This window comes from Strongylocentrotus purpuratus, unplaced genomic scaffold, assembly GCF_000002235.5.
Source record: "Strongylocentrotus purpuratus isolate Spur 01 unplaced genomic scaffold, Spur_5.0 spur5_scaffold_7, whole genome shotgun sequence".
NCBI classification, from domain to species: Eukaryota; Metazoa; Echinodermata; class Echinoidea; order Camarodonta; family Strongylocentrotidae; genus Strongylocentrotus; species Strongylocentrotus purpuratus.
Genome location: NW_022145613.1, coordinates 27,269,618 through 27,294,541, shown reverse-complemented (window position 1 = coordinate 27,294,541; position 24,924 = coordinate 27,269,618). Strand labels below are relative to the sequence as shown.

The 24,924-nt window shown below is 36.0% G+C and overlaps 1 protein-coding gene across 2 annotated transcripts in view; it reads right to left on the bottom strand.

Moving 5' to 3' along the window:
- The window catches only part of LOC586924, a 36,714-nt gene that overhangs the window by 4,072 nt on the left and 7,718 nt on the right, over positions 1 to 24,924 (bottom strand). For both annotated transcript variants that reach the window (XM_011665289.2, XM_011665290.2), the window contains exons 2-9: positions 17,530 to 17,630; positions 16,054 to 16,221; positions 12,928 to 13,100; positions 12,326 to 12,398; positions 4,677 to 4,815; positions 3,278 to 3,434; positions 1,412 to 1,566; positions 442 to 584 (exon numbers count right to left, since the gene is read on the bottom strand). In XM_011665289.2, coding sequence (XP_011663591.2) covers positions 442 to 584; positions 1,412 to 1,566; positions 3,278 to 3,434; positions 4,677 to 4,815; positions 12,326 to 12,398; positions 12,928 to 13,100; positions 16,054 to 16,221; positions 17,530 to 17,630 — 1,109 coding nt within the window. The remainder of the gene's footprint in view (positions 1 to 441; positions 585 to 1,411; positions 1,567 to 3,277; positions 3,435 to 4,676; positions 4,816 to 12,325; positions 12,399 to 12,927; positions 13,101 to 16,053; positions 16,222 to 17,529; positions 17,631 to 24,924) is intronic.

The following is a 24,924-nucleotide window of genomic DNA, read 5'->3' as shown; positions in this document are numbered from 1 at the left end:
CATTGTATTCTGGCCCATCAATCTACAAGATGCCCCACCAAAGTGTATGAGAAAGGCATAAAGCAAGAATAAAGTACAGTTTCTCAGCAATACATGGGCATCACCATTTTCTTGATTGCATGACGTACTATGCGTAGTCGTTTATCGACTAAATGTATTCAAATTTATTGATGCTTCCTTCCCAGGTGTTTGTGGTGTTAAAGCATTTCATTCACCTGCTATTATCCTTTGTACTCCAACTGCCAGAATGCAAATTACATAAATAAGTTGGTGCTGTTCTGGGGTGAAGGTTTCGCAAAAATGAAAAAGATTTTTCAACTGCTATATTTTTAGTATTTTTAAATAAAAGAGAAACAACTGTTATTCTGAGCAAGACATTTTTTTTAATGATTGGCACAATTTAAGGTAATACCACTTTCAATTTCTAGGGGCGCTACTTACCAACCACGACTTTCTCTTGCTCTTCTTCTTCTTCAAATTGGCAGCTTTCTCAAACACCTCATCATCTTCATCACCTTTCTTTCTCAGAATGGTGTATGACCCCTCCTCGTCCTTGAATGATGAACTTCGACCAAGGGAACTCACTGAAATTTTACGAGAGAGAAAGTGTCACCATTACATTCATGATATTACAAAATGTTAAAAGTTCAATTTCAAAATTCATCACTGTTCCCTGAGAACAATTTTTATTGAAATGTAATTTCAATGTATATTGTTCTATGAAGATAACTAGCTACCGATCAAGAGATGTGATAAACATGTCACCCAATATCTGTTAGGCATACAATAAAAGATGTTGTATTGCCCTTTAGGTGCCAACACATGGGCCGGTCGGTCAGAATTTTTTTTTTTTTTTTTTTTTTTGCTCCCTGTTTGGGCTAATATTTCTTAGTTATGAAAGCTTTTAATACATATTTTTGTATTCATTAAACTTTTTTTCTTCTAAAAAATTGTTTAAAAAAAATTAATTAAAAAGCCGACCGTAGATTTCAAGATTTTTTTTTTAAAAGCATTATGGACACCATCATATGGGAGAGGAGGCAGAGGAAGACCAGCCAAAAAATACACAGATGTGCTCAGAGAAGACATAGGACCGGAAGCTGAAGACCTCAGGAATGCCATGTTAGATAGGAAGTAGTGGTCCATCATATCACATGAAACCGGAAGGACTTGGCTAAAACTAATCTAGACTATTATGTATTAAACTTCTAGGGTCATTGTTGCAGTACGGAAATATTGTTGGAAGTATTAATATGGTAGACTTCTTTTCAACAATGAAAATGTACTGGTAAACGCAACTTTCCCAAAGTGAGCCAACAGTGATCGAGTCATTACTTAATAAATTTCAACAAAAGGTCCTAAAAGGATCTGGTTCCAAAACTCTTTTACAAGCTCTGGCAAGCTCCATTACCTGAGGAAGATGGACTGGCCCCACTGAGAGGGCTACCCCCTTGTGACAACGCCTGTCCCTCTCCCTTGGGTAGCAGTCTATGGAGATAGGTTACTAGACATTCAATCTGGGCACGCTCTTCTTGGAATGGTTCTCTCGTCGTTTCGTACTCAAACCTGCAAATGGGGTCAAACGGATAAACTCTTTATTATATACTGAAAAGGAATATTATTAAAATTTGTTCTCTTCTTCTTCTTCTTCTTCCATTGGAGTACATCCCTCTTTACAGAGTATTGTCTTACTATACTGGGGTGTGCAGGTGGGGTTTCCCCCTACTCTTATACCAATAGTGCAGTGGGTTCTTAATGTGCAAAGGTAGTGATTCTCCTCTACATGGGGCCTCCATTTAATGGCCTATCTGAGGGACGGAGTGTTTTCCACTTAACATAGACCCCGTCTATGAAACATTTGTTAAATTGCCTAATTCTTTAAATTCATTTGAAGAGTCTGTGTACAACTATCCCAATGGCACAGAAAGAGCTATGCTTCATCAATTTTCCCCAAACTTGGCAAATACAAGGGGGAACTAGTAGTCCATTGAAATGTTGGTGTCCCCCCCCCCCCCTGCTCCCCTCCCTCCCTCCGTGATAAATACTTTTTCAAAAAGAATAAACTATGAATATGCACCATTAGCAGACATGAATGCCCTACATTTTTGTACACCATGCAGGCTGTCTGACGTAAATATACAGATAATTAAATTGGCTAAAATCCCAAACCCTCGGCCATACAGGCAATACTCATGTCACTTTTAAAAGTTTCATAGTCATTCCTTTGTCAAAATTTGAGTGGGGGAATTCCCTCAATTTTCATTGATATTTTTTTATGGATTCTTTAGTAGTTAAAATATATTACAAAAGTTAATAATTCTATACACCCTTACATGGCTTCTTATCATGAACAATGTCTAAAGGAGGGACATCCTTGCACTGGCGAGGTTAAAGACAAAGGAGGCAGACTGGAACGTCCCTGCAGTCTTACATTACAATTGGTCGTACTGATTTTATCATGTTACAGCATTAAGTCTGATGAAGATGTCAATGCAAAGACAAGGGTTAGTACACAGAGACATCACTATAGTCCTAAGTTCCACTAGTCATCAGACCTTATCTATCGATGGGTCATGAGATCAACAGGACATTTGGTCTTTGGTTTGCGTCCTTTATGGGCGAGGGTCGGTCTATCTTTTATCAGAACAATGGGAAATAGAAATGAGACAGGAATATGGTCTTCCATAAAACCATTGGGATATATAGAACCAATGTGCCATAAGAACAATATACAGCATGCCCATTGGGATATAGAACCAATGGACTGTCAGACCAATATGAAGGAGGACCAATGGGATATACCACCAATTTGCCATTAGACCAATGAGATAAAAGACTAATAGGCTGTGAGACCATTGAGATATAGGATCAATTGACCAGTCTACCGTAACACTGCTGGGACACAGGACCAATGAACTGCAAACTAATATGCAGTAAGACCATTAGGATATTGGACATATGCTCTGAAAGCCTACTGAAATACAGTACCACTGGGTTATTGGTCTAATATATACAATTAGACCAATGGTCTTCAAGCCCATTGGAACATATGACAAATGGGTCATATGCCCATTATGCAATAAGAACAATGGTCTTCAAGCCCATTGGAACATAGTACCAATGGGTCATAGGCCCATTATGCAATTAGACCAATGGTCTTCAAGCACATTGGAATATAGGACCAATGGATGATAAGCCCAATGGACTAATGGGGTGTAACATTTACTGCAGTGGGAATATTGGGATATAGGACTACAGAGACTAGGGATAGTCTTACCATTCTCTCTTGTGATTGGCTTCCTGGGCTTTCTTCTCCTCTTCTTTCTGTCGCTCATTCTCCAACCTCTGAAGCTCACTAAACTCCCGGTAATCACGCATCTGCAGTTGGAAGTCGGCATTGAGCTGCCGTCGCATGTCATACAAGCTGTCAATTTCTGTTGGGAGCACAATGGAAGGAAAAAAAAATCATGGAAAGTGAGAACTCTAGGGGTTTTCGTTGATGTTTATTTTGGTTATACATTGTAATGCATTGTTATACATTTTGTTCAAACCTTATACAAGGAATCTGCATGACCGATACGCGACATTGTCTTTAATGTATCGGTAATGTACACATTATGTGCGCTGAAATGTGACTTACTTTCTCATCTTGTGTGAATTCCTACCTATGAAGAGCGCTAAGACAAGGTGAGCAAGGTCATTTAAGAGATTAAATCTTTGGAATTAAGCCCTCGTAACTTTTTGGCTTCTTGTTTCATTTTGAGGACAAAAAAAAGATGATTGAGGTCGTTTAAGATTCCCTACAACATTTTTCCCTGAGACCTGTCCTTCCTAGTGATGAAATGACATAAAATGCAACTATCAAAATGGAAGCTTTACATCACAGTCCTAACTTTAAAGTTTCACACACTGTCTGTCTACCTCTGTGTATTACAAAAATCACATATATCATATATATATATATATATATATATATTACATGTATATATCATATATATATATCACACATATAAAATCGTTTAATTTTTTATTTGAAGATTGTAAACATTTTTGTTGTTAATCCAGCCCCACACAATCAAATGCTTGATTATCTATGTTATATATCTTAAAATATGCCTTTCTTTTCATTTAGCTTTTGTAGCATCATATAAGGAGACACGATGGCTGAATGGTAGAGCAGTGGTCTCATAACCAGGAGGTTCCAAATTCAAAACTCAAGGCGATGCGCCAGTGCCCTTTGGAAAGGCATTGATCTTCATTACCAAGTCCCTCAGAGAAAGCTTACATGTACATGTACACACGTTTTCTTAGCAGTCAGGTAAAACAAACCATCCAACCATCAACTATTCCGGGCATACGCAATAGGTTTTACTCCTCCTACGAAGCATTTCCCAGCTTCTTTCTTGTCTTATTCTCTATCTCTATATCAAGATCTGGGCCCCGTCTTACAAAGAGATATCAATCGCAACTACGGTATGTACATAAGAGATAGGAGACTGCAAACTTTCGATTGATTTGGATCCATTGCAACTCTTCATAAGACGAGACCCTGGACTACACAATCACCCTGTTTCATTTCTTAATTCCCTCCCTCTATCATCCAGCCTCTCTGCTCCTAAAATACCACATTCCTGTCTCACCTTATCAGGACCTGGATCTCATAATCAATTTCTTACCTTTCTTAATTCTATCTCTCTGTGGTCCAGCCTCTCTGTACCTGGTCCAAGCCTCATCGGTCTTGCTCTTCATCCTGAAAAGCTTCTGGCGTATTTCATCTTCTTTAGACTTCAGCTCTGTTACTTTCTTGAAGTAGAACTGCCAAAAAAAGAGGAGGAAAAAAACAGAACAGTTATTTTAATAAAATCACAATGTACACCTATTACACGTTTCACTCTGACTGTATAATATTGAATTCAAAGAGCTGTTCCAATATTCAAGAAAATTATCAAGACATTTAAGGGAATAGGTGGATACAAAAAATCATCTTGCTGCTTGATTTCAGACAAGCTACATTCAATAGGTTTCAAAATGTTTACACTGCCTTTACAGACAATATCATGCTTGCAGGTCAACTATATTTTTTTAATAATCATCTACATGTATACAAGATATTCCGAAATGTTGACTACCAGCAGTGAATAAGAACTTTTGTGTACTAGGAGATTGTTTGGGATAGGAAATGATGGTGGATTTAAGACAAATTCTGACATCAAATACAGAAACTTGTGACAAGGGGCAACTACATGTACATGTAGGCTCCATCATATACAAATTACATATAATCTGGATCAATTTCAAGTTAAATTCAAAGTACAATGAATATAGGCACCCTAGCCACTTGAAAAGAGTCGAATCAGAATGAATCGGAACTCTTTAGCAGAAGAATAGAAAGTATGTGGGCTAAAAGCCGTTAAATAAAGACCACATTATAGGTATCAGATTTCTAAGGGATAACCTGTGATATCCTATTCTCAGAACCATATCCTTATCCCATGACATTAAGATTAAGTTTAATTTTGGAGGAAAAAAAAATTATCAGGAAGGCAGGATTTCCTTTAAAAGACAATAATTTTAAAGGTAGAATGCACTGTTGGTCAGGGTAAAAGACAGTCACAGAGAATGTAGATGCTCTGCAACCACAGGAATTATGAATTTCTTTGAAATCAAGACAAAGCAATCCACACCCATTCAGAGTTATAGGAAGAGAAAAAGAAAAATAGGAAGCTGGGGAGGAAGCACAGAAAGTCAAAATGTTCTATTTGCCTTCAAATTAACAGGCACATACATACATGTATATGGTTCCCCTTTGTACATATCCACATACCTAGAGTTCTCATTTGGGAATATCCAATAATTGTTTTGGAAACATTCCAGGCTTAAAATCACATGGCAGTTATCCTCACATACCTCTATCTGATAGATTTAATGTTAAACGCCATTTACCAGATATATAGAGGTACATGCTTCATGCTTTTTATGTTCAAAATGACTTTACTTGTATGGATTATGATGTCTGTTTGAGAGTCAAACAGAAGGGCCCTTTGAATCTGTCCTTCTGTCTTTCAACAAATATTATGAAGTGGTAAAAAAACCACACTGCACTTTAGAATTAGCCATGAAACTTTATATACATGTACATGGTGGGAACTTGTAACTGCATACAATGAATACTTCACACTGAAACCAAAATCGTCGGATTGACTTAAACAATTTATGATTCTGAATTTGTATACTGCTCCCCCTCCTCTTTCTCTTCCTCTCTCTCTCTCTTTCTTTTTTCTCTCCGTTTTCCCATTTCCCGTCTTTCTCTCTCTCTCTCTCTCTCTCTCACTCATTTTCTCTTTCTTTCTGTTTTCCCATCTCTCTCTCTCTCTCTCTCTCTCTCTCTTCATCTTCATATCTCTCTTTCCCCCTCCTCTCTCTCTTTCTCTCTCTCTCTCTCTTTCCATCATCTCTTCCTCTCCACTTTCATATCTATGTTTCTCTCGTTTCTTCCCCTCCCTCCCTCTCTCTCTCTCTCTCTCTCTCTCTCTCATTTTCTCTTTCTTTCTCTGTTTTCCCATCTTTCTCTCTCTCTCTCTCTCTTCATCTTCATATCTCTCTTTCGCCCTCCTCTCTCTCTCTCTCTCTCTCTCTTTCCATCATCTCTTCCTCTCCACTTTCATATCTATGCTTCTCTCGTTTCTTCCCCCTCTCTCTCTCTCTCTCTCTCTCTCTTCATCTTCTCTTCTCTCCACTTTCATATCCTTCTCCTCCCCCCCCCCTCTCTCTCTCTCTCTTTCTTATTCTCTTTCCTTTTTCTTTTCTGTTTTCCCACTTCTCCCTCTCTCTCTCTCTCTCTCTCTCTCTCTCTCTTTCTCTTGCCTCGAAGAGGGAACAACATCTCCAAAAACACAACAAGGGCCTCTACCACAGAACTGGGTGGGTCTAGTGCTCAATGAATATGAAACACAACAGGGGAATCTTCTTGGGGACTTCCCTTAACTTTTTCCAGGACACAGGCCTATCATGTTTATACCTGACAACAGGAAAGTAATACAAAAAACAAGCATAATGTAAAATACAGCAAATGAGATCGACTGCTGTATAAGCCAATATTTACACGCCTCTTACATGCATATTCACAGATGACAGGGAAACATAAATTTTCCTGAGTTGTTGTTTTTGCTATGATTAACACAGAAAACTTACTGTATGTGTACAATGTATTAAAGGCATATGCATTGCCAGCTTGTTTTGACAGGTTGATAAATGACTCTACCACAATACCATACAATTTACTAAGTTGGTGGCTAACACCACAGTAATTTCAAAATTGGGAAAGATATGACCTCAAAATGAAATAGAATGTTCCAACAGTCTACAGTAGGTCAATGCACTTTAATATGGGTATCAAAATAAGGTCACTGTGATGCAAAACAATGACTTGGTAACCACAAAATATTTTAATTTCATTAAACAAACAAACAAACTCAACATCAGGGCCCTGTTTTATAACACTTGTTATCAATGACAAATGCTAAATTTCTATGAAAAATCTGCTCATTACTATACCATACAAATTTCCTAAGTTGTTGGCTTTTAATACACAGTAATTTCTAAAATTGGGAAAGATATGACCTCAAAATGAAATTATCCTATTCTCAGAACCATATCCTTATCCCATGACATTAAGATTAAGTTTAATTTTGGAAAAAAATAAAAATATCAGGAAGACAGGATTTCCTTTAAAAGACAATAATTTTAAAGGTAGAATGCACTGTTGGTCAAGGTAAAAGACAGTCACAGAGAATGTAGATGCTCTGCAACCACAGGAATTATGAATTTCTTTGAAATCAAGACAAAGCAATCCACACCCATTCAGAGTTATAGGAAGAGAAAAAGAAAAATAGGAAGCTGGGGAGGAAGCACAGAAAGTCAAAATGTTCTATTTGCCTTCAAATTAACAGGCACATACATACATGTATATGGTTCCCCTTTGTACATATCCACATACCTAGAGTTCTCATTTGGGAATATCCAATAATTGTTTTGGAAACATTCCAGGCTTAAAATCACATGGCAGTTATCCTCACATACCTCTATCTGATAGATTTAATGTTAAACGCCATTTACCAGATATATAGAGGTACATGCTTCATGCTTTTTATGTTCAAAATGACTTTACTTGTATGGATTATGATGTCTGTTTGAGAGTCAAACAGAAGGGCCCTTTGAATCTGTCCTTCTGTCTTTCAACAAATATTATGAAGTGGTAAAAAAACCACACTGCACTTTAGAATTAGCCATGAAACTTTATATACATGTACATGGTGGGAACTTGTAACTGCATACAATGAATACTTCACACTGAAACCAAAATCGTCGGATTGACTTAAACAATTTATGATTCTGAATTTGTATTTGTACTGCTCCCCCTCCTCTTTCTCTTCCTCTCTCTCTCTCTTTCTTTTTTCTCTCCGTTTTCCCATTTCCCGTCTTTCTCTCTCTCTCTCTCTCTCTCTCACTCATTTTCTCTTTCTTTCTGTTTTCCCATCTCTCTCTCTCTCTCTCTCTCTCTCTCTTCATCTTCATATCTCTCTTTCCCCCTCCTCTCTCTCTTTCTCTCTCTCTCTCTCTTTCCATCATCTCTTCCTCTCCACTTTCATATCTATGTTTCTCTCGTTTCTTCCCCTCCCTCCCTCTCTCTCTCTCTCTCTCTCTCTCTCTCATTTTCTCTTTCTTTCTCTGTTTTCCCATCTTTCTCTCTCTCTCTCTCTCTTCATCTTCATATCTCTCTTTCGCCCTCCTCTCTCTCTCTCTCTCTCTCTTTCCATCATCTCTTCCTCTCCACTTTCATATCTATGCTTCTCTCGTTTCTTCCCCCTCTCTCTCTCTCTCTCTCTCTCTCTTCATCTTCTCTTCTCTCCACTTTCATATCCTTCTCCTCCCCCCCCCTCTCTCTCTCTCTCTTTCTTATTCTCTTTCCTTTTTCTTTTCTGTTTTCCCACTTCTCCCTCTCTCTCTCTCTCTCTCTCTCTCTCTCTCTCTCTCTTCTCTCTTGCCTCGAAGAGGGAACAACATCTCCAAAAACACAACAAGGGCCTCTACCACAGAACTGGGTGGGTCTAGTGCTCAATGAATATGAAACACAACAGGGGAATCTTCTTGGGGACTTCCCTTAACTTTTTCCAGGACACAGGCCTATCATGTTTATACCTGACAACAGGAAAGTAATACAAAAAACAAGCATAATGTAAAATACAGCAAATGAGATCGACTGCTGTATAAGCCAATATTTACACGCCTCTTACATGCATATTCACAGATGACAGGGAAACATAAATTTTCCTGAGTTGTTGTTTTTGCTATGATTAACACAGAAAACTTACTGTATGTGTACAATGTATTAAAGGCATATGCATTGCCAGCTTGTTTTGACAGGTTGATAAATGACTCTACCACAATACCATACAATTTACTAAGTTGGTGGCTAACACCACAGTAATTTCAAAATTGGGAAAGATATGACCTCAAAATGAAATAGAATGTTCCAACAGTCTACAGTAGGTCAATGCACTTTAATATGGGTATCAAAATAAGGTCACTGTGATGCAAAACAATGACTTGGTAACCACAAAATATTTTAATTTCATTAAACAAACAAACAAACTCAACATCAGGGCCCTGTTTTATAACACTTGTTATCAATGACAAATGCTAAATTTCTATGAAAAATCTGCTCATTACTATACCATACAAATTTCCTAAGTTGTTGGCTTTTAATACACAGTAATTTCTAAAATTGGGAAAGATATGACCTCAAAATGAAATAGAATGTTTCAACAGTCTGCAGTAGGACAATGCACTTTAATATGGGTATCAAAATTAGTGCTGTAGTCAAACGTTTAACCGTCCGGTATCCGACTGTCCATGGCGGATTCCGTTTTTAATTGGACGGTTTCGTTTTCCCGTTTTTTTTGTATTTATTTTTTTTAATTTTTTTAAAAAATTTTTAAATTTTTTTTTAAATAATTTTTTTTTTTTAAAGTTTCGATTTATATATGCCCCTCCACCTGGTACTATGCCTGGCAATGTCTACCAGCTCAGTAATCTGTGCGTTGACTCACCACTCCGAAACTAGAACAACACTCCAATTTGTCTGTCATCTTGGTTTGAAAGTAATCTTTGTAATAGATCTCAATATATAGTTTATAATAATAATTCATCCAACTTTTACACACGGCGTACCACAAGGTTCTATCCTAGGTCCTCTAATGTTTTTAATTTACATTAATGATCTTATACATTCTTCTAAATGTTCTTTTAAATGAATATTCTTCCCGCTTGGGTTTTTTCACAGTCGGTCAAAAAAACAACTCAAAAAAACTTTTATTAATTTTTTTTTTTTTTTTTTAAATAATTTTTAAATTTTTTTTTTTTAAAAATCGTTTAACCGAAAAAATGTCCGGTTTTGACTGGCGGTTAAACGGAATTGGAGATATCCGTGATGTTACAGCACTAATCAAAATAAGGTCACTGTGACGCAAAACAATGACTTAGTAGCCTCAAAATATTATATTTCATTAAAACAAACAAACGCAACATCATGGCCCTGTTTCATAACACTTGTTATCAACGACAATTGCTAAATTTATATGAGAAATCTGCTCATAGCCAATCAAATGCTATAATTTCAGTAGCTTATAACAGTTATTGTGACTTGTTATTGACAACAAGTTTAATGGAACAGGGCCCAGAAGTGGTCAAGGAGAGGGTAGAGTAACAGGAAATCAGGACAGGAATTATTTTTCTGGTCCATTCGATTGATTCAACTTTAATAGTTCAATTGAAATTGTTGTTGTTCTGTCTTGGATATTATCAAGAATATACTGGTGTTTAAAAAAAAAAGATCAATCCTGACATGTCAACTCTTCGATTGTAATTTATTTGAGGATTCCAATAGAAATATTTAACAAAAACTCTGCACAAATCAAGTCAATCACGCATAATGACGATTAACCTGTAATAAAAAGCTCTTTTTTTCTTAAACTTGTGTGTTAGTTCTCTGTTTTAGTTGATTTCTATAAGTTGAATAATAAAAATGATAATCAGTGAAGTCTCTAAATTAGCAAGAGCAAAATTTGTAATCACTATTTTGTGTACAAATTAGAGGTGTCTTTCTGGTTTATTTTTTTTTTAATTTTCGTTCACTTTCATTCATTTATTAAATAATAAAAAAGTGGAAAACACAAAATAATTTTTTCCAATTTGAGGAGAAGTTGATTTGATTCATTCAGATGTTTCGAAAAGTCTGAACTACTGAGTTTATTATGTAATTTCTTTCTAATCGCCTTTTCCTTGTCGTCTTACTTTCATCATCATTCCGCTTCTCCATGTCTTCACAGTTCCAACTGTTCCATTCTTCTCATTCCACCCCCTCCCTATCTCCCTCTCCCTCTCCCATCTTCCGCATGTCTTCCTGTTTTTCCTAACCTTTTCTCTCCCTTTCGGTAATTGTTTAATCATGTTTCTATGATAAATTCTTATATATTGTGTAGCTTTATAGACATCCAATGTGCATTACGGTTCGAAATTAAACAAATCTTCAGTACTTATTTGTTATAACTCCATTAATCAGCCTCAATTTATATTTAAAATATGAATATTCCTCACTTAACAATGATTACAGAAAAAAAAAATAATGCCAAATCTATTTTATTTGTTTCATCAATTTGTTTGCAAGTAGGGAATATGTAATAAGTTATGATCTACCCGACTGTGTATTATTTGTACTTATCTATATCTAAGTTTGTTGAAATGCTTTTTAATACATGTAAAACTTACAATGTAATTTAGCTTTCGGGCTACCATTTTGAAGTTGTCTAATAAAAAACCATTCTACTACTACATTAATCAAAATTCCTGTGTCGGATGCTTCAGTGGTGGTCAAACCAACCCCTAATAAGGCTGTGCATAAGCATGTAATGCAGTAGTTGTGTACACGCCCAGGCATAAGGACAGATACACATGTACTCGGCCGCCGGCGCAACAAAAAAACAAAAAACAAACAGCGGCCGTGTATACGTGTACGAGAAATAATACCAATGTAGTTTCCAAACGTACATGTACGTGTACTCATCGCAGCCTTACCCCCTAACCATTGAAATATTGTGTCATGCCTGATTTGCCCATCACAATGGAAAACACAGATTTCCTGGTTTACAATTCACAAGTAACTATTATAAATACATCAATGGAACCCTATGCCCTACATCACAAAGATGTCTTCTATATAGTAGAATAATGGACTGTGTTTTACGAAGTGAGAAAAAGAAATTCTTACATTTCTCTGCTTTTTCATCTCCTCCTTCTTCCGGATGTAGGATTCAATCTCTGTCCTCTTTGCAAGGTATTCACTGAGAATTAAAACATATACATTCATCAGAGTTTCAAACCGAGTATTTTATTCCTTAACAAATATGTTTTCAAATTTCTTGGTATAAATTTGTGGTAATGTTTACCCCATTGTGCAATAGGTAAAGTTAGTTAAAGTTGCTTAAGCGTTGGTATATAGAGGGCAGCACACGGACGTACACACAGGAGCGTAATACCCGTTGGCTCATTGGTATGTAGTGATCGCCAAGTTGCCTCCTTCATGAACTACTATAAACCCATGCATTAACATCTGTAACATGAAAACTGCTGTAGGGCCTAGTGCCAGAAAGGGATTTCAGCAAACCATCTGGTCTTATTATTAAACAATTCCAATTAAAATTGAATTTCTTCATCAACAAAATTTGTAAAGCAAAGGATCCTTGATATTACATTTTACAATTGCATGGGGCTACAAAATTATCAAAAAGAGTTGAATTTTAAATATTGAAGTCCACACCACCAATCCCCCCCCCCCTTCCCCTTCCCAGTTCTGACTTTTTTTAGACTTACTGGACTTCTTTCTTTGATCGTCTGAGTTTGGTGATTTCATTGACGATGCGTTTCTCATCTCGTAGCTTGAAGTGCTGGGTCTGAAGCTGGTACTCCAGCTTGCGGATGTTGTCATCGATAGCCTTCTCTGTCTTGTGAGGCAGGTTGGCCTTGATCTTGGACAGGACGTCGCTCTGAAATGGTGCAAAAAACGGTAAAAAGAAGGTCACTTTTGTTATTTTTTTGATATTTTTTTGTTGTTGCAGTATTAAAAATTGTATTCATTAAAATGCATGTACATCATACAAATTATTTTAAATTACATAACATATAGAGTACACAATATACACAACTTTTTTTATTTTGAATGAATAAATCTTATCGTAATAACCCCCTTCCCCAACTTACAACACAAAACAATGACGAAGCCTACAAAATATTTGATACTTACAATAGACCAGTTCACGGTTAGCACATTACTGCAATGACCCCGAATATCCACAGATCTTCAAAACATGAAGACGTCCCACTTTGTACATTTTGAAATATTCAATCCTACAGCGATATATAGATAGACTTTGTTTCCCCTTTTCAAAGAATACTTCCACCTGTGTATCATGGAGTGCACTGAATGTGCATGAATGAATAATGATCACATAACTCTCATGAGCACGCATCCAGTATTACGTCTCCGTGTATTTCAAAATTTGTTCTGCAATGACCTTTATCTGCTCATGCTCAGACTGCAACCGTGAACTGGCTTATTCAATTACAGTTAGAAGTAAAATACCAATTTCTAAGTTTTTCTAAGTTTGTGATCATATGATAAAGGAAATCCTCAAGTACATTCAGTAATTATGATAACATTGCAATGGGACTTTTAATATCAATCTCAAAACTATGAGTTCTTGATCAGATAATAAAAGAATTCCTCACATACAATAAACCAACAGATAGAAGATACTAATGAAATTTAAAAGACCTTTTCTATTTCACAGAATGAAATGCATACAAAGAAGGTCAATGTTGTTATGGTGATGTAGGCCTACTGATGTTTGATAATTACAATTCAGTTACAGTTAGAAGTAAAATACCTATTTCTAAGTTTTTTCTGAGTTTTTGAAGATATGATACAGGAAATCCTCAAGTACATTCAGTAATTATGATAACATTGCAATGGGAATCTTGACATCAATCTCAAAGCTATGAGTTCATGATCAGATAATGAAGGAATTCCTCACATACAATGAACCAACAGACAGAAGATATTGATGCAATTTAAAAGTCTTCTTTCTATTGCACAGAATAAATGAGAATCCTCGTACTTGATGGCCCGAAATGCATACAAAAGATATAGGCCGGGGTCAGATCCATGATTCTGTAGGGGGATGGGATAATGCAATTTGTAAAAAAAGAAAGTCTATGGCAAGCCTTCCCTACAAAACACTGAAAACTGTGATGCATTATCGGATGTCACTTCATTGGTTTTATGAAAATTGAACAAAGCTTTGTAGTATCAGGTAACCATTTAAATCCTATCACTATAGAGTCTATACAGCAGAAATAAATACCGGTAGAACTAAAAATTGATTCTAGATTAGTTCAATTATTATACTTATAACAATTTTACTGAGTAAAGAAGATCAAAACTATTATGTACATACTGTACATGTACTTCAAATGTGAAAATCCATTTATTGCCAATTTTTGTAGTTTGAATATATATTTATTGGTCTTTGTGTCTTTGTCTCTTTCTTTTTTTCCTTTTTTTCAGTATTATATTACCAATGGACAATGCATATCATGACAAAAGAATGACCTCATGAACGACATCTGAACTTATTTCAATTTGAATAGTCCTGAAATGATCACTCCATTTGTTTATTTGTTGAGCCTTATTCTCCAAAGCTGATATGATTCAAAGTCAACAGATATGACCAAATCCTTAGTTCTCTTTCAAAAGTCATAACCCCCCCCCCCCCTCGGGTTCAACGCTACAAGGTCACTTTGGCAATCACAATTTGGCAATCAGCCCAAACTCATGTATGACCTAAGAAGCCATGACTTGCATTTGTTTGGGTAACTGCGCTTGATATTTTGATACCTTTTACAAGGACATTGCCTTTCATAGGTTAATTAGAAAACCTTGTTTACATTTCGCACAAATTGTACATGTACAGGTACGTGTACATGTAGGTCAAATAACACCTATCTGACCTTTTAAAAACAAATATTGGTCATGCATGTGGAAGTTGACCCCACCTAGATTATGTTTTTGTTCATTGTCAGATGTCCCATCACAAAGTTGGATTTCTTTTCAAAGTCCTTTCTTTTTGACTGCTTGTGTGAAATTACTGCCATAGTCAACTTATCTAAAATACTTGTTGCAAAATCATTCAACAAAGTTATGGATAGCAAAATGCTACAAATTGATTACTGGTACAATCTTATGGAATCCCTTTGAAAATACCCCTCATTTATGAATATATCTTACATTTTGCAGTTAACAAAACAATAGAACATATTGATTTCAATTGAAACTCAACATTTTTTTAATAATAAGAAGAGGTTGTCGGCTTCCCGCAAAAAGGCTGTTACTGTCATTTACTATACTACATACAGTAAAACCTGCTTTTAGTGACCCCTGTCTACAAAGACCACATTTTTTGTTTCCCTTGAAAATAATTTCTAATTGAAACATGTCCTAAAGGAACTTGTCTACAAAGACCACATTTTTCGTTTCCTTTGAAAATGGGTTCTCATTGAAACATGTACTAAAGGAACCTGTCCACAAAGACCACTTTTTTTTTCCCCTTGAAAATGGGTTCTCATTGAAACATGTACTAAAAGAACCTATCTACAAAGACCCCTTTTTGTGTTTCCCTTGGGCGGTCGCTATAGACAGGTTTCACTGTATACATTGTAGTTCTTTAATGACCTTCTTGCAGGCAGTCAATGATTTGATGTGATTTGATTTGATTCGGTTTATTGCAATAAAAGAACATGCAGCTGGGAAGCTGAAATTGCTCAATTTACAAAGTCAATGGATAACTCATATATTACATCAACATCTAAATATATAATCTAAATATAATACAAATATTAAAAACATTAAAAATGAGATGTACATGTGAATTGGGCTCATACCTTTTTTGAGATATCATCGCTGAGTTTATGGATGTTGTCGTCAAACTCCTTGCGTTTGGTGATGGTAGATTCTTTTAATTCTCTGGTGCTTTTCTGCTCCTTGATGAGGACTTCTCTTTCTGCTGTTTCAGCAGGGGAACTGTCGTTATTAGGTCTACCCAAAGCTTTCTGTTAGATAGAGAAAGGAGTTTAAAGGGATCGTTTAACAATGTTAAATCTGAGATACACGGCCCTACTTGTTATCAGTGTCTGTGATATGGTGTAATATTGAAGCCCTAAAAAAATTGCGCTTCAAAATGATCAAGAAGTGCCTCAAAAAAGTAAAAATCTTTGAGTGACCGGTTTTACCATACTCGTTTTCCCCAATAGACTGTAGTGTTATGAAAACCGTCAGGCGAACGGTTTTCAAAATTTGTAATTCCAATCATAAATATCTTGATAATCAGACAGGCGATCGGCTTGTAAAAGTCATGGGGCTCCTGACTGACCTTAAGGTTTATAATTATCATTGCATCATGAGCTAAATCCAGAATTTTATTTCAGAATCTGAGACAAAGTTACCGGATCCCTTTAAAGGGAATTCATTATTATGCTTGGTATTTCCATTTTTAGGCAAATACAAAGAACATTTTCAAATATACAAACATTTAAATATATAATATGTCAGCACACAAATCCCCATTTCTGTTCAATACTGTTAAGAGCCAGAAGGGCGTTAACTACTTCATTTTGCAAGAGTTAACACCCTTCAGCTCTCAACAGATGATACAGCCCGCTACTTTATATACAGTGTTACCACAACCATCATAAACACCATCACCACAATCCCCAGCATCCCCATCCCCACCACCACCACCACCTACTGTACACCACAATCACCATCATCAACACCCCTATCATCATCATCATCATCATCATCATCATCATCATCATCATCATCATCATCATCATCATCACCACCACCACCACCGCCGCCACCACCACCACCACCACCACCATCATCCCTGTCCTCATTACCATATCCACGCCAAAACCACATTCACAACCAATATCATAACAAACCACAACCATGCACCCGAACCATTCATCACCACCACATACAGTGTACATGTACATGTAACCATCATCATCATCATCATCATCTTTGTCATCGTTGTCGTCACAGCCACCAACACACCTTTATAACTTCAGCCTTCTATAGTACTGATCCTAACTGTAAGAGCTTTTGAGTCTCTCTCAAGCTGGCCTCTTTGGGGTTGACGTACAGACACCACCATTATTATCATCCCCTCAACCTTCCTCACATCATGAATACAATTACCACCACCAAATCCAATATAACCACCCTCACCACCACCCTCATCATCATCACCACCACCACCACTATCATCATCATCATCACCACCACCATCATCATCACCACCATCACCATCATCATCATCACCACCACCACCACCACATCACCCCCGTTCTTACCAGTTCAGCCTCCTTAGCACTGATCTTCTCTGTAAGGGCTTGTGATTCTCTGTCAAGCTTCAGTCTATTGGGTTTGGGTACAAACCTCCTCTTACCATTCCCTGTAATGAAAATAAAAAGAATGAAGCAAGAGATGAAGACCCTTTCTCACAACACTCAAATGTAAATTTAATTCAATATATAAAGTCAAATTTAATTGACTACATAAATCTTCTTGATATTGACAATTGATGTCACATTGGCAATGTTGATTACCAGTAGGTCATAGAAGACAATAGCAAATCTATTTTCTTGACTCATTAATCTGTTTGTACTTGAAATCATATACCGGTAAACATTTAGCAGACCTGATATGATTATATGCTTAAACATGAAAGTTTTTCACACACTGTCGTCTTCTTCCGTGATTCATATGCTTCAGCACAAGTTGTACAACTTGAATGTCACAAGGTAAAATATACCAAAGTAAAAAGTTGTATTAGAATACACAGCATATACATGTACATGTACACATGTAGTTTAAGATCCAAATTCGATATCATCCAGTACATGAAAAATGCTATATCAGTTTCCACTAATGAATATATAGACTACATTAACAAAATAAAACTAAAGGGTATTTCACTATACTAACTATACCCATTCTGTTTCATTTGTTATGTTTAAAGAATAGTACACACTTTATAATATTGATTATAACATGTCAATTAATGTCTCATGACTGCATACATACACATACAAATACATGTACATGTACATGAATATAAAATAAAATGATGTATAGTACAACTAAACATACATTCAAATATCGTTAAAAATTAATGATGGACGCATATATTTTCATAACCTTTCAGTATATAGAATGTACACATGTACAGTGTACCCCCAAAGCCCCATATTTTTTATTTTTTCGAGTCATCAGCCTATGTACGGTACATGTACATGTACAGTGTACATGTCCAGTACATAACAATGATCCTGTTAACTGTCTATTTATCACAGATGGGACTTCCTTTTGCCATGACAGAGCCACTGAAATGATTGTAACCACATCAGTAAACAGAATACAAAATGTCTACTTTGAACTCTATTTACTAGGCCACAAAACCACAAAAGATATTGGCAATAACATATCAACAGTGCCTGTCTGCAATGAATGATAAATGTGTTTGTTATGCATGTGACTCTTCCTCATATTGGAACTCCCTCTCCGACTCTCTTTGACCATCTCTCTCTCGCTCTCTCTCTCTCTCTCTCCCCCTCTCTCGCTCTTGCTCACTCACATTCAGACCACAAGGGTGATAACAAGTCAAAGGTGTTATTTAATAGGTGAACAATTACAAGGACAATGAAAATAAGCCTACAGTCCAACATTTGAATATAAAAGACTGCAAAATAAATAATAAAAACAGGCCAGGTTTAAATTAACATAATTAGTAGATAATTACGTAATTTTTCGTTTCAATAAATATTGAACATTCAGATGCCTAATGTTAAAAATAGCAACGAACTGTGCATGAAACTGCTTGGCTCTCGACATGTAGTATCTGCAGTGTGACTGTACACATGTAAATTCAATTTGCAATTACATGTAATAACAATTTTGTGAGTACCCTCTCTCTGAGACCATGTTTGGTGTCAAAACCTCGTTTAAGGTTTAAATCATAGTTTTTTCTTAAACATATTAATATCAAATTATTAAATAAAGACACACACTTTCTGCAGTACATGTACATGAATCAAACCATGTGTCAGCAAATATTGACTGGACTTTGCTGAGCCATGCCTTTGAAACAGTCCATGAGTACACCCTACGATATTACCATTTGTACTCCAAGAATCGGAGGTCTGATAATTTTAAGTTATCAAATGTCCTTATTTCATTTGTTTCTACCTCTCCTCTCCACACTCCCCACCCCACCCCCCCCCCCCCAAAAAAAAGGGGGAAAGAAATGAAAAAAAATAATAATTAATAAATAATAATCTGTACAATCTCTAAAGTCTTTAAACCCCCCCCCCCCCAAATAAAAATAAAATAAAAAAAAAGAACATCAAAGGAGAACTTCAGCAAAGGGTGAATTTTAATGAGTAATTTCAAGAGGATGTACAAATAAATGACGAATCCTCTTTTCACTTCCAGCAGTTACACGCGTCTGATATGACATACGCCTTCGCACGTCCGGACAATCAGCTATTACATTGTTTACTGAGCCTGCTGAAGTTAACTCTTCAATTCCTGTATTAGGAAGTTTCCCAAGAAAACGGGAAACTCAATTTCCAAGGACTTGACTTATTTCCTCAATGGGAATCGCAGACTGGCTCTATGGTTAAATTATATTGAACTACTCATGGATGACTTTTCACAACCTTCTTATCTGAAAAATGAAACTGAAAGTTGACACGCATATGTACTTTTCTCAGATCAAGTTATTGAACAATATCCTACATGTATGTACAGGTGTACACTGTATGTATTATATCTGTCCTTTGTTGAAATTATGCAGCAAGAAATTAATTAAATTCAGCTACAGTACCAGTACATAATTATCATAAGAATTGTGATGTATTTTTTCAATTCGTTTTTCATAATTGTTTTCATTTTGCTTGTACATGTATATATAACTGGGAAGGGAAAAACTACAGTATGCAACAATTTTTGCTTGACATTGCAGCCTATTAAAGGTATTACAAAGTTTTGGGAAATTTTCAAAATTGGCTGGATAGTGATTCTTTACAATTTTGTATTTGGATGCCTTTGTAGATGTATAATAAGCACTAGAAAATTTACCCCCTAAAACACTTCTGCTTTTGAGAAAAATTCAATATAAAAATTTACCGGTGCTCCCGGTAAACTTTGATAAATTTCAAACAGCGCCTACGGCCATACAATAGTTTGCGACCATGAAAATCTCAGAATATCCAGTTGTGATATATAATTTCCAAGCCAATTGGTCGATTATGATAGTCAAGAAACATTGTTTTCTAGCTCAATTAATATCCTGACCTTGAGAGGGAGCTATACAACTTAAAAGAGTTTATTATTTACAATTTCATCACTTTAGACTCGATTTCGACAGCGACAACGATCACTGATTATTGTAGGATCGCATATGCTCCCAATATGTTCATTTGAACCAAATTCATGACCCCATACCAAAACTTTGTATAACCTTTAAGCCAAGTAGTGGACTCAAAAACATTCCATCGATATTGAAATATCAATAAAATACTTTGATTAGGAGCACAGTCCTATGCCGAAGTTCAACGGACTTGTACGTGTATATGTACAATGTTCATGCGTACATGAATGTGTATTTAGTCAAATATTTGTTGTACATCTTTATGTCAACAGGCTACAGTCTGTGAACAAGATACTGTAGTCTACTATACCCATTTCTTAACTGTGCCATAAATGATAACTTCCATGGAAACCTCGATTTGATTGGCTGTTGACTGGTGTTGCCATGGTAGTTAATACTGTTGGCAAAGTTACCATCAGTGGTAAGTTTTATGCAACAGGGAACCTGTACATTAAATAAAATTGCATTTACATGTACCAAGTGGACAAATAATGTTTTTCAAGCAAGCACTGTTAAAGCTTAATTTGTCCAGGCAGGGTAATAATGTAAATAAAGTAATAATTGGGTAACACCTTGGGCAATGGAACAAATATTGTCTCTGTAATGAACTTTGGAATATATTTGCTCAGTGAAGAATGATGACATAAGAAACAGACAGCAAAAAATCAAATCATCTTTATTTCTGTAATGGTATTTTTGTAACCTTTGCGGGCCATGCCGTTCACTCGACACTTACAATAATTCACTTATTTTCTTTATAACATAAGAAAACTTCGGTAAAGCAATATCCTGAAGGATTGCTATGTCAAAGTATATGAAATATTATGTACATGTATGTAAAATAATATTTTGATTCTTTGTATGTTTGTAATATGTGACCAAAACAAATTTCCAATATTGGACAATAAATTGAAATTGAAATTGAAATTGAAATTGAAACAAACTACACTTTTAACTATCATATAAGCTATCCCCTCTGACTTTAATGGCATTCATTGTACATGTACACTGTAGCCCTTGTCCAGTATAAAGGACTATGTATTTATCACACATACACTGTGATGATCTAGAGTCTAGACCTACATGTACAACACATGTACATGTACATGTAGACAGAGTACGAGTACCGATAGGTAAAAAGTATAAATTTATCCTTTTCCAGATACATTGTACATGTATGAGGCCATTGTACTATTATGGCCCTGAAAAATAGCGAGTTTTCTAACATCCTTCTTCCCAGTCACTCAAAAATCAGAAACCCTTTATTTTGTCTACATGTTCCTTGCACGACTATTGGTGTACTGTGGAGACAAAAGTATTTTTCTAAGAAGGTCCCTAAAGATGTAGTAAACTGTCTGTTGTCTGTGGTTTTCCTGGCCTGGCTGTTGAAGATATAGACTCAATTCAGACTTTGAGATAAACTGAAAAAGCAAACAAGAAATCCATGTACCAGTAGGCCTACTGTATGTGTAGGCCTATCATAGTGCTGTTGTTTTAACTTCTTTCTTTCTTTTTTCTTTTTAGTGGTAAGATTTATGATCCCATTAAAACACAAATATATGTTTACATGTTGTAACTATGGGAAACTACATGTACATGTACATTATACTCTATATATCGTTTATGTATGCATAATGAAGCTGTTCTGCTGTTCAATTGCAGTCCTCTAATACATTTCAATGTTGTGATTATGTGATATTCCATTTTTCGACACAGTGCAATTTTTCTTAAACCAAAAATGTGATGTGCAATAAATGATAAAAGCCAATAGACTGTTAGACTTGCAAGCCTGGTGTTGGCTTGTGTAACTGGTTTTCCACTTCAACCCATGGGTCAAAGATAATGAGGATATTTTTGTGGATGCTGCTCCTACAAGTATAAAATCACTGGCCACATTTGTCAAACAATTTGATGGCAATAGTCTCACAGTGCAGACACTGCTGGGCACAGCAAATGACAAGGGTAAGCGCTTGCAAACTACTATTATCTGGCTATTGTAAACACAATCAAAGGACCATACAGTACCGCACCTCAACACAGCCATGATGCACTATGGAGTAACAGCTATTTATATATTTGGTGTGGAAAAATCCCAGTTGGCCAATAAACCTGTGGCCCTGCCAATGACATCCTACGGTACGTTTATCATCATTTTACTACAGAGGAATATCTCTATCAGGAAGGTTATTATTTTTTTTTAATACACATGAGCAGTGATTGAAAGCTCACAATCACAGGACTGTTGAGGCATCGCAACACAGCCATGATGCACTATGAAGTAACAGCTACATATATGTACATGTACAGTACATGTACATGTATTTATATAATGGTGTGGAAAAATACCAGTTGGCCGATAAAAACATGTAGCCCTGCCAATTACATCCTAATTTGTATAGTCATTTTACTACTGAGGAATATCTCTATTAGTACTGAGGAATATCTCTATCAGGAAACTTTGTTTTTTAATACATACACATGAGCAGTGAGTGAAAGCTCTTGAAAGCTACAAAGAACTCTGAAAAACTGAACAACAGCTCTGGTAAAAATACAAATGATATTTTTAAAAATTAAGGGAACATTAACCAAATATAAAAGGGGGGAAATTAAATCACATTGTCATTATATTAAATCAAGAAAAGCTCCTGTAATTTTTTTTGTTAAGGTGTACTTTTTACTTTCATCTCTGGATTAAAATCAATCAAGTCTAGTAGTCTACATGGTGCAGAGTAGGACATGCAGGGACTGTGTATTATTGCAACCCAAATATTGGCAAGTGAAACAGGAAATTAGAAACTATTGATTGAGGGGGTTTCAAGGGTTTTAGAGTGAGAAAAGTATAAAAAAAAAAAAACTTGATAGTGGATACGGTAGTTGGATACCCTTAAAGGGAAATCCAACCTCGATAGCAAACTACTCTACAGGAAAGCAGAAAAATCAAAAGTAGGCTGGTGAAAATTTAAATGAAATCAGACAAAAAATGAGAAAATTATGATTTGTTTTCTAAAGTTGTAATCACTACAGGTAAAATGTATAAATGTAGGCTCTCCAAGGCTGCGTTCATGCTTAACTTTTGAAGGCAGAATGAGCGATCTGAAACGCTCATCGTAAACGCTCATCGTGATCGCAGTTCCACGATGTAGTGTTCATGCTTACTTCTCTGGCTCCCCCAGGCAATTCTCAGTGTGTGGCCTTAATTGGTCTTCCAGCTGGATTCGCAAACCTTCACTGTGCATGCTACGTAGACCCACTAGAGGTCAGTGCGTTGACCCCATTTAAACGCGTTTACAAATTGTAAACGCATCTTTTTGTGAGTTTACGATCGGCGATCGTGATCGCCGTTTTTCGGTGATTCTACAAAAGTGAGCTAAGACGCAACCGTGTTTTAAACTAAACGCGTAACAGATGCCTGATTCTGGCCGTCAAAATCAAGCATGAACGCAGCCCAAGTCACCTGAATCAGTGATGTAGTGGCAGATGACTTTTGTTCCAACACACAAATTGACTAAAATTTCAATTGTTCACAATCATACGACTCAGGAGGGTCTACTCTCTTTAGAAAACCTATAATATGGTATCCATAATATATTTTTTGAGTAAAGCCACAAGCCCACAAGGGAGAAGGCACTCAGGAGAAGACAGAAATTATATTTTGGCACAACAGATTTATCTGCAACTACGCATAATTCACTGACCAAACTGCCAATTTGAGATTTACATTGATTTATGGATCACATATTTCAAAAGTTTTAATCAATCAATCAAAAGATATTTGATATATAGCGCCTTTTCCTTGCGGTTACAAAGCGCTCCACACACTGCTCCACTTTTTTTTTAATTATTAGTCTGATTTATTTCAAACTGTTGCCATTCTGTTTATCTTATATTTCTGCTTTCATAAATGAACTTATTACAAGGATTGAAATGCAAAGTCATATTAAGGCCTACAGAAACTGAGAGAATATATTTGAGTGATTAAATTGAGACCCCATTGCAAATGAAATATCATAAAGCTGTGAGAAATAAAGTTGTTTATAATTTGAGGGAGTTTAATTCACCTACACATGTAAGGCTGGAACTCTGACCACTTATTTCAATGTTCCCATTCTGTACAGTACATTTTAGCCTTGAAATAAGTGGCCAGAGTTCCATTTTTATAACCTGTACAGTTTCTTGTCTTATACTACAAGATGTTTTTCATTTTTTTGTGTGCATCCATTAATCCAGGCAAAGGCATAAATATGCTTTGTCCTCAGCTACTCTCAGAAAACAGCTACTTTTCTCCTTTTGTCATTTTCTCAGAATTTGGATCAAC